The sequence below is a fragment of the Eschrichtius robustus genome, chromosome 3 (genome assembly GCF_028021215.1).
Source record: "Eschrichtius robustus isolate mEscRob2 chromosome 3, mEscRob2.pri, whole genome shotgun sequence".
NCBI lineage: Eukaryota > Metazoa > Chordata > Mammalia > Artiodactyla > Eschrichtiidae > Eschrichtius > Eschrichtius robustus.
Genome location: NC_090826.1, coordinates 161,722,456 through 161,733,232, shown reverse-complemented (window position 1 = coordinate 161,733,232; position 10,777 = coordinate 161,722,456). Strand labels below are relative to the sequence as shown.

At 46.2% G+C, this 10,777-nt stretch overlaps 1 protein-coding gene across 5 annotated transcripts; it reads right to left on the bottom strand.

Annotated features, from left to right (window-relative positions):
- Positions 1–873: 873 nt before the first annotated feature.
- Positions 874–9,326, bottom strand: ZBTB18 (zinc finger and BTB domain containing 18). 5 transcript variants are annotated; one of them, XM_068541697.1, is made up of 3 exons: positions 6,875–8,799; positions 3,144–4,517; positions 2,946–3,111 (listed from the first exon to the last, which is right to left on the bottom strand). In XM_068541697.1, exons 1-3 carry the CDS (start codon positions 6,885–6,887, stop codon positions 3,032–3,034), a joined length of 1,467 nt encoding a protein of 488 aa, XP_068397798.1. In that variant the 5' UTR covers positions 6,888–8,799; the 3' UTR covers positions 2,946–3,031. The 5 variants fall into 5 exon arrangements, with proteins under 5 accessions (XP_068397796.1, XP_068397797.1, XP_068397795.1 ...); XM_068541695.1 differs by lacking the exon at positions 6,875–8,799 and adding an exon at positions 9,247–9,326 and having other exon boundaries at positions 874–4,517; XM_068541696.1 differs by lacking the exon at positions 6,875–8,799 and adding an exon at positions 9,267–9,294 and having other exon boundaries at positions 874–4,517.
- Between the last annotated feature and the right edge of the window lie 1,451 nt (positions 9,327–10,777).

Genomic DNA, 10,777 nt, shown 5'->3' with positions numbered 1-10,777 from the left:
CTTTAAGGCTGGAAGTTATGGACAATTATAGATTCCAGGATTTACAAAAACTCTCAGGTCGGTGCCAGCCCTGCTCACACTTAGGACGACAGCGTGTAACAATTCCTCTATAGAACTGTCCGGCACGTGTGAGTGCTCTGTCAGTTCTTTAGGTCAACCAGCAAATGTTTCTCACCTTGACAAGCCCAATGAGGCAAGCATGAAGTTGGGACGATCACAAAAATTACGGAACAGTTTTTTTAAATGGTTGCATGAACTTAATTACATTTTAGTTAAAACTTAGGAATTAAAACCTAGGAACTTTTGAGTTCTCCCAGGAACAAAGAGGACGTATACAGCTATTCTTGAACAGTCGAATGCCTGCTAATTCGATTGCCTAGAATTCCAGTCGTTAGCCAAGCAGTTTTCCAAATTAAGACATCCGGTCTCCTTCAATTTTCCACTTAAACCAGAACACAGAAGAATAGATTTGACCAATCAACTTCGGATAAAATTACCCATGAAAATATGACTTATGGTGTACGGATTAGTAGTTGTACAGCATATTACAAAATATCTATGAAACTTGAGGTTTCACAGATTCACAAATTTCTAGAGAGTTACCTTAACATTCCTGATCTAGGCTATAGAAAATGGGTCACATTTTTAAAATGTGCATTTAGTATCTTCTTAAATGACTAGAAGCAAAATGTTTGCACACTTACATTTGAGTGATTTAAGGCATTCTAATAATCCATAAGCTCTGTACAGAATTGGTATTAAAAAGAAAAGATGCCATGTATGATACATATTTAGGATCTATGTAGTACACAATCACAATTTAAAAAACGCACAAAAATTCTCAGTTCATATAATTTATTGCAGTTAGCACACAGTTTAAAAATTCACCAACACACCAATAGTACAAAACTAAACAGCATTATAAGTTATTCCCCCCTCAGGAAAATAAAACATACTATGATTGTCAAAGCTAGATGTCAGTCTAAGTTTTAGAACAAAGGAAGAATGTGAAACTAATAAAAGGAAAAAGCAATCACTCACAATGACCACAAAAAGAAAATCCAAAGGAAAGTCCGTTTTCTCACAGACATTGATTGTCTTCTCTAAATTAATAAAAATTATTTCAACATAAACTGTATTTAAAAAAAACCAGAAACTCTTCAAGTAACTAAAGATAACGCTCCAAGGCCATTTTCACAGCTTTGTTTGTTTGTTTGTTTGCTTTAAATGCCATTACAGCCAAATTAACACACATTTGACCAAATATTTCCAAAACAGTCCAGCAACACACAATGGAGTTTTCCATTCAGTATCTTAAGCACAAAAATAGGCTATGTTTACAGTAGTTAAGGCGATCAAATTTTAAACAAAAGCAATTTAAAAAAAAAAAAAGGGAAAAACAGCAAACGCTTTCCATGCTACTCCCATAGACCTTATTTGTAAGTGCAAGACAGGAAAACAAACACTGTGCAAAATGCTTTGCCCTGCGTGCTGGTCATTAAAACCACACGTTGGGCTGCAGCCTCTGCTGCCGCGATACACATAGTCTACTAACCCCCTTCCCCATGTCAATCAAGGCAGTCCAGTCCTTTCAGCCTGGGGCTTTTTCAGTCCATAGAATCTTTTCATGAGTTTGGGGGGGGGGGGGATGGGGGAGGAGCGGGAGGGAAGGAGGAAGGGAGGGAAAGGAAGAAGGGGAGAAAAAGAAAAGGGGAGCAAAAAAAGAGAATGACCTATTGTCAATTTGTGCAGTATTTACTCTAAAAACGCTCAACTGGGTAAATGTGTACATCTAAACTTTGAGCTGGCCTGGGTTTTGTGCAATTAGAAGTTTTGTTATAAAATGCACACTGCACATGCAAATCTTTAAGCCGTTTGTAAACATTTATATTTTCCTTGTTATGTAGCGAAGTTATCAATTTGCAGCTTAAGTTTTTATTCAGCTTAACAGTTTCAACTTAAAGACAGTGGGAAAGTCAATTTAAATTATATAAAATAAAAACAGTGCATTAACGTTCTTCATAACACCAGGTTTTTTTTTTTCCAAATGGTGCTATTTTTCTAAGGAAATTAAATAATTTTAAACTCACTCGTTAAAGTTATACAATGCAAACAAAGACAAAAAATATATTGAAACTCATGCATTTCTGTAGCGTTAATATTTACTTTTCAAGACTCAACTAAGAGCATCAACACAACCTGTCAAGTCCTTTGACACCCCCCCAGCCCATGTAATCAATTACAGTATACAATAACAGTAATTCACATTTTTCAACACACAGTTCAACACTGCTGAAGCTGCAATATCCTTTTTCATCCCAAGCAAACCTTCACAAAGACAGCGTCCCAGTGATCCCAGTGTACTTTCAGAATTTCTCTCATTGGGAACCGTCAGAAAACCAGAAGTTGCCACAGAAAGTTTTAAGTCAACTGCTTGTTTAAAAATAGATAATCCAGCATTTCAGAAATTTTCCATTTGGGTCTAAAAGCATTCAGGTTTCCAACAGCCAGAAAAGAGTCATGCAATTTGAGACATATAAAGAGGCTAATAAAACTGGAGGGAATTTCTACTTAAAAAAAAAAAGGTGGGAAAAAAAGAGAGAGCTCAAAAGACACCGCAGTGCTGACAAAATAGGCCCTAGGAAAGCATTTTGTGATAGGACGATTTGTTTCAAAGGTTCTTATTGGCTTACTTCCCCTACCCCCCTTGAAAGAAAGAAAAAACACCTCTCTATTCTCCGACTTGCTCTAAAGTTTCTTTTACCAGAATGCTAAATTAGTGAGATTCTCATGCTATTCTAAAGTGCAAAAACAAGTTAATACCCCAACCTTTCAGTTCCAGGAAACAAGACTGCTTTTAGACCGTACCACAACTATATAGAGATCTATTTATATATAGGTATATATATATTATTTATATATATATATATAAAATTATTTCCAGAGTTCTTGAGAGCTATCTTCTAAGGTCCAGTCTCTGACAGCGGGCAGGCTCAGCGCCTCGCTTTTGACGGACAAGGAGTTCACCAACTCACAGTGGAACTTGCGGATGTGCCGGTACAGGTCCCCGGACTGCGTGAACCTGCGCTCGCACCACTTGCAGGCGTGCGGCTTTTCGCGCGTGTGCACCACGGCGTGGCGGCTCAGGTTGTGCGAGTACTGGAAGCTCTTGCCGCACTGGGTGCACGTGTAGGGCTTCTCGCCCGAGTGAGTCCTCTCGTGGCGCTTCAGGGTGTACATGCAGGAGAACGTCTTCCCGCACAGAGAGCAGGTGGGCACGTTGACGTCGGCGGCCGGCTTGCTGCGCAGGCCGTCCTGCTCGCGGAAGTGCGTGCTCAGGTGGATCTGCAGGATGTGCGGGCTGGGGAAGACCTTGTTGCACAGGGGGCACATGAAGATCTGGCCCGCCGGGCTCAGGATGTTGGAGACGTAGGGCAGCAGGCCGCTGTCCATGCCGCCCTCCACCTGGACCCGCTCGCCCTCGGGGGTCATCATCTCGTCGTCGCTGCCTTTGTCCTCCCGCTCCAGCTCCCTCAGGACCGAGTCCTCCCTCAGAGGAGCCAGGTGGGCAGGCTCATACTGTACCCTGTTATTAGCGCTCACACTCTCTTTCACAGTGCTATGTTCCATGTCATAGTCATTAGTGCCAACATCACTCTCATCACAGGAGGCCTCTTTCTCCACCTTCACCTGCACCAGGTTGCTTCTCAGCACGTCCTGTGAAGAGAAATAAGAGCTGTTCAGATTTTCAACTCCTGAAAGGCTGGACTTGACAGACAGGTCCAGCACACAGTCAACATCTGCCGAATCCCTCACGGAGGTGACAGACCTCTGGGACAAAGACTCTGTCGAGCTGCAGGGGCTGGCTACTGCTTTTCCAGCTGCTGTGGCGTGTGGCTCTGCCTCTCCGCCAGCCTGGGGGATGCCTGCTGAGTCCGAGGGCAATCGCATCCACATGTTCCCAGGCTCGGCCGCCAAGTCCCTTTTGCTAGGCAAGATGTTCAATTTTTCATCTTCCCCTTCATCTTCATCGCTGGGCAAATCGCCTGCCATGTGGCTGCTGCCATCAGAGAGGCTCTCGACTTTGTCCGAACAACTTGAAGCATCTTCTTCCTTTTTGGTGCTGTCGGCCTCTGTGGTGGCTTTCTCTTTCAGCTTCTTTTTGCAGACTTTGACAATGTCATACATGTGGAGATAACTGGCAGCTGCTAGCACGTCTTCAATGGGCAAGTCTTTGAACTGGAGTTTCCCTTCATACATGAATTCAAGCAGGAGAGCGAAGGCTGGGGCTGTAACAATGTCGCTGTTCAGATGAACAATGTCTCTTTTGTCCAGCTGGTCCTTGTAAAAGAGGTGGAAATACATGCTGCATGAAGCCAGTACAGCTCGGTGCGCTCGGAACTGGGCATCTCCCACCAGAACAGTGCAGTCACAAAGAAAACCCTGATGTCTCTGCTCGCTCAGACACTGCAGCAAATGTCTACTATGGTCTGGAAACTCCATACTGTCTTCATAACCTGGGAAGAGAGAAATTTCTCATGAGAGCCTGCTTAGGAACAACTTTTCAAGGCTCTAGTCCCCATTTAAAAAAAAAAAAAAAAAAAATCAGCTTGGGCCACGGAGGTACATGTTCCTGAATTTTAATCAGGCTAATGACCCAAGCACTACCAAATCACACACACAAAACCAAATGCAAGAAGAAAAATGTACACTTTTGAAACTTCTTACCCCAGCCAAACAGTCTCTGATGCATCTCCACCTTCCTTGAACTTTTAGTCAAGTTTTAAAAGCGTTAATTTCAGTACAGTCTCTTACTGAGAGTAAGAATTTAGGTCTCTTTCAGAAGAAATTTAATTAACTCTAATCATCAAATTATGTCCTACAAAACCTACAAAATAGCTTTAATTTCAAAGGGAACAACTCAAATAATGAACAAAGAAAAGTCCCAAACACATTCTGGAAGATTCAGAAAACTTGTTCAACCATCCTTTTTTATTTTATTACTTTTGATACTTGACTGCACTTAGCAAGCACAATTTAAACGCACATTTGGCTGAATCAAGAAAAAAAAAAATGAAATTGCATAATTAGTCCAGAAATTAGCAAACAACTTACTTTTAAAGTCAGAGTGTTAAAACAACAAAAGCCCTGTGTATAAAAACAGATGTTAATGCCTTAAGATTTGCAGGTATAGCACACATGTATGAGATCAGAAGGAACTACACCAACAGATGGAAAAGATCATCTTTACTATGAACAAATCCAAATTTTTTTTAATGAATTGAGAAAAAGAAATGGTTATATTTCTTTGTAAAATCTGTACATCTAGAATATTAAGAACCAGAAGGGCTTTATTTAACTCTGAAAATTCTCATCTAAACTTTGATCTGTTGCAAAGCAAAATGAGTTCCATATTAAAATTAATGCAAACTTTTAAATAAAGGCATATTACATTCAAATGAAACTCAAAAGCTTTACAGGTTCAACATACAAAAAAAGAAAAAAAAAAGTCTTGCTAGTAAAAGAGAAACTATTCTTTTGACCCTGCCATACCTCAGTCAACAGAAAATACTTTGTTTCAACATAATTTGATATATTTTGTTTTCCCACTAGCTTTTATTCTTTCAAATATGCACTGTTGCCCTTATTTTCTGGTGAAAGAGAGTAAAATGGAGGCAGGAGAGACACATATGTACAAAGGGTCAAAATTCAACCACAAAATTCAACTCCTTAAACCTGACTTCCCCTTTCCTACGACCAGAAGCAAAGTTCCACACCATCCATCTCAAAAAGTGCATTTGGGGAATGGATACATATTAATTTAATATTTAAAAATTACTTCCCTGCTTCTTCTACACTTTGCCCAAGATGGGCTAAAACTTTCAGCCTAACCCAATACATTCTGCAAGATGCCACTGCTAGAATAAACCAAGATTTACAATACAATCACTTTAAGTGCCCCACAGCTAACATCAATCCTAATCCTTGAGAGGGCTAAAAATAAAGATTGGAGGGCAGCTCACAAGGTAGCCGTGATCAAATTAGGAGGCTGAGAGGACAGAGAGGGACGAAGAAGGAAGCTTATAAACATCTGATCCAGCTGACTGTGGCCATATGGCAGCTGCTGCCCAGATAAAGAGATTAAGAATAGAGGAGTGCGATTACAGCTGTCTGGCCAATTCAGGCAGCTCAAATCTACAAGTTCTAAATTAGTCGCTAACACAAAAACTCCTGCAAATAATTATCGTTATGCTGAAATAAAAGATCTCTTAAATATATATTTGAAAGAGAAATGAGGAAACCAGTCAAACTATTCTCCTGGGGACAAAAGTTTTTTTTTTTTTTTTCTTTAAAAAAAACCGTCGGTTATAAAAGCACTACAGCTGTATGTTTCAGTAGTGCTGCTGAATGTTTTGAAGAATAAAGTTTCACAGTGGAATTAATTACACAACAATCTAGCTTCTTAACTAGAAAAATCTTCTCATGTAAGTTTGAATGCTGGATTCCAAACAGTTTACTATTTCTCACCCACCCCCCCGACTCCAAAAGCAAAAGAAATCTAAATAGCAGTGAACAACAACAACAAAAAAAGGATTTTAATCCAAATTGATCTCAAAAAGCAATATTTCAAAGCCTTTCTTAACATTTCAAAACTTGAAATATTTCTGTATATTAAAGTTATTTACCCGATCGAGCAAAAGGGATAAAAATTAAAACTAAACAAGCCCAAGACTCTCAACTCCAGTAAGATGTTCATTTAATACTCAAGTTCATATTTTATTCTTAAACTGGATTAGAAAAGTAATGTGATTTTTTTAAATTAAATAAACACCAAAACAGAAATATGCTCAATCTAATCTCTTGCTACTCCTACCTTTAGGACACATAAACCTGATTAAGTCCTTTCCTCTGAGTCTTGCTGGCTCCAGGTCTGTTACATCGGTGGAAAAAAAGCAGACTAAGAGACAGATGCAAAGTGGAGATGATGTTAGAGAGGAATGAGATACCTTCTCCACCACAGATCCGCACACACTAACTCCCTGTCTGTGTGTTAGAATAAAAGGCTGAGGGATGGCAGGCTGTCAGCTGCTCTGACATCATGTTCAGATGGAAATGCTACCTCCAGCTGTGCTCCTTTTAATGCCATATGCTACTCCTCTACACTCCTGCCACCAGCTTTTTCTTAGGAGAACTTTTCTCTTCTGTTAGTATAAACAAAATACTTCAAAGTCTCCCTTTTTTTCCAAACTTTCTAACAGAAGAAATTGAAAAACTCAGCATATGGAGTTCTACTGTATTTATGGAATAGCAACACTTCTGTCTTAAGTTGGTGGACTGGCTTACATACTGACAGCACACTCAAGCCACGGTGCTATTCAGGAAATCCAGATTCACTTTTATTCAACTCCAACGTTTAGTTTCAAAGGCAGCTTAGGGATATTTTTAAACCAACCCATTTGACATCTCCAGTCCCATTTCAACATTATTACGGCACTTCAATTTTTTTTTTTTTTTTTTCTGCTGAGGTAATGGTATACATGTCTCAGAATGTTGGAAGACTATTCAGAACTACTACTTCAACCTGGTTCACCTTATTATTTCACTCTTATATAACTACTTATCTAAAACTACCTTCTCAGTAAAATTTCTCACCCTGCCAGTTAATGCAAATTTCAACTCTCAATATCAACAAGCTGAAACTGCACTTTCTGAAATCCTGGAAAGTACTTCAGTTCAATGAGGCAAATTAATAAACAGATACAACCTGCTACAGCCACTTAAAATGAATGCTGCATCTGCGTATCTGATCCGACTTTCTGCTCAGAAAGAGAACTTGGTCTTCCCCTTGATCTGTGTCCCATAACAATCTTTTTTTTGGGTCACTCTGTAATGTTCATGATCACAAGAAAACCTTTCAGGGAGAAAGGGCGAAGGGGTGTGGGAAGCCAGGTCTAGCAAGTTGGGGAACTTTTTAGCTAGATTTGCGGGTCTTTTCGAATGGCTGATGAAGTTGTAACGTAACCCGGGCTGGCCTGACCAGTGCCCTGCAAGGGGCTGCGACATCTGTGAATGTCGAAGTCTCCACAGACTCTTGTGGGAGTGAGGAGCAGAAAAGGCGCTGGGGCCTGAGGCGCAAGTGTCACAGTCCTGCTGATAACCACTCCGTTCTCATTAGAAAACCATGGCCAAGAGTTAAATAAAGAGTAACACAGACCAAGGTCTCTATCCTGTGCTTCTTGCTTTCCCAAGTCGCAAACCCAACTTTCTCTAACTTCGCGATGAATGACATAATTATGAATGCCTATTTCAGGAGGCACTCTTTGGGGATAAATTCCTTCTCAGCCACACCACCTATTCTGTACAAATGCCCTCGCCTCATTCCAATATATCAGACATTAATCACCCCATTTACCCAGTGGGGTGGGGGGCGAGTGACAGATTAATGAGCCCGGAGCACCGCAATGGGCCAGCGACTCCCACTCCACAAATCAAGCCCTTTGCGCCTCGCAGCCTCAGGTCCGGAGAGGTTTTGTGAGGTTGGGTTTTGTTTTTCAAGGAGGTGGGGGTGGGGGTGCGGAGCAGGGAGGGGGTAAGAAATGCAAATCTTTACGTAGTTGGCTGTGCATAAAACACTAGGGGAAAGAGGAAGGTTAAACCACAGGGAAGGAGGTGGAGGGCGTAGAGCCGGTGCAGCAGGAAAACACCTTAAACAACAGACGAGAAAACAGACCCGGGTCACGGCAACAACAAAAGAAAAGTCGTAAGAAGCCGGGGGAGAGTGGCTGCTACCGCTTCCCTGCCGCCGCGGCGCGAGCCCCCGGCAACTGCCCCGGCCCGGGAGGGGCCTCCCCGCGGGCGCCGCCGCAGCTGCAAGGGTCCCCGGAGCCACGGCCGTCCCGGCGCCGTGCAGCTGCACCGCTCCCAAGCCCCCGCCCCGCGCCCCCCGCCCCCGAGAGGCGCCGCCGCAGCTGCACCGGCCGGAGCGCGCCCCGCGCCGCAGCTGCACCGGCCGCACCCCGCCCGACCCGCAGCTGCGGCGGCCCGGCCCCGCACCCGGCCCCCGCCGCTGCGGCGCCCCCCGCCACCCCTAGCTCCACCCGCACAAACTAACTCCACTCGCGGGGCCCGGTCGCCCGCCCGCCTGCCCGCACTGCCCCGCCGGCCGGGGCCGCACAGCCGGCGCCCCGCCCTCCAGGGCCCGGAGGGGGCGCCGGGTCGGGGCCGGGGGCCGGCGCCGGGACTCACACGGAGCGGCCCTAAGTCACCGAGTCCCCGCCGCCGCCGCGTCCTCCGCCTCCCGGCCGCCGCCGCCGCCGCCGGACTTGGTGGGCTTCCTCCTCCGCGGGTCCCCCTCCCTCCCTCCCGGCCCCCCCGCCCCCCAATCCCGGCTCCGTCGCCCGCTCCCCCTGCCCCCTCCCTCCCGCCCACCCACCCCCGCTGGCAGCCGGAGGAGCGCGGCGGAGCGAAGAGGCCCCACTCTCAACGGCTCCCCATGGCAGCAGCCCAGCGGCGGCCGCAGCCTGCCAGACACAGCGAGGGAGCGAGCGAGCGAGGAGCGAGCGAGGAGCCCGGGCCGGGGGGCGGGGGGGGGGGGGCGGGGGGAGGGGCGGGGGGACGCACCACGCACGCACGCGGCGGCGCCGGCCAGATGTTCCCCCCCCCGCCGCCCGCCCTCCCGGCGCTGGGCTGCTGCGATTGACCGAAAGCGGCCGGACCGGGTTCCCCGCCCGCCCCCAGCACGCAGTCTCCTCCAATAGGAGGGCGGCTTTTCCGGGAGGCGGAGGCAGTGGCGGGCAATCGTAGGACTGACAAGAGGGCCCAGCCAATGGGAGGGGCGAACCGGAGCTGCCGCTCGCGCGTGCCAATCGCAGGCAGAAACTGTTGGGGTGGGCGGGCCCGAGCGGGCGGGGCTGGTAGCCAGGCGGTGCGGGCGGAGTCGGCGGGAGGGCGCAGCGGCGGTGGCGGCAGCGGCGCCCCTCTGGGGGACTTGGCCGTGAGAAAGTGAAAGGAGCCCGCGGGCGGCGGCGACAGCTGCGCTGGGAGGGGCTTGTTTCCAGGCTAGGAGGCCTCGCGCGCTCTGGGGGTGCGGAGCGAGCTTTTCGGTGTGCGCCGTGACAACCATAAATACAGTTTTGAACGTAGTGGGGCTGGGCTGCTCTAAGTTGCGGAGGTATCCGCCGAGGCAGAGCACCCGGGACACACATGACCTGAGTCCGGCATTAGGTGGCTCCCTCTGCTCCGGCTGCTGTGGGTGACGACGCCCAGGCCCTCGTCTCCCAGAGCGCAGAGGGTAGGACTAAGGGACGTCCTCCCTCCGTCCCGCGCTGCCCCGTCAGCAGGTGCAGGTGCGCGTCGGGCTCAGCGAACGCCACCGGCTTAGACGGGCAGTTTCTGGGCGTCATTCTCAGGGCGTCTTGTCACAGACACAGCGGAGCACCTGTATTTCTCGCAGAACCCTCATGTCACGTGTATTTGCAGTGTTACAAGTAGCCATTCCCAAGTGACCAAATTCTAGAGAACTACAGCAGAAGTGATACTTGCAGAAGCCATAGCCTGATTTCTTAATTGGTACGTCTCAAGCCACAAAGTTAAACTATGGAGGGAAGATGTAAGACTGTTGTATCGTTTCTCCCTCCCTTCAAATAAACTTTTATTCGATTCCTGTTCTTTGCAATTAAACTGTGTTCATCACGGCCACCAAGAAAAGTAGAAACTTCTACCTCAAGAAATTGGAAATCTTGTTGAGGCAAGAATTATAAGTAAAAAGTTGAATAAC

Bases quoted from the DNA above. Each gene is read 5' to 3' on its own strand.
- ZBTB18 (XM_068541692.1), bottom strand. From the start codon at position 4,753: ATGCATCAGAGACTGTTTGGCTGGG. The intron at 4,518-4,728 runs GTAAGAAGTTTC...CTCTCTTCCCAG, and splicing joins TCAGAGACTGTTTGGCTGGG to GTTATGAAGACAGTATGGAG.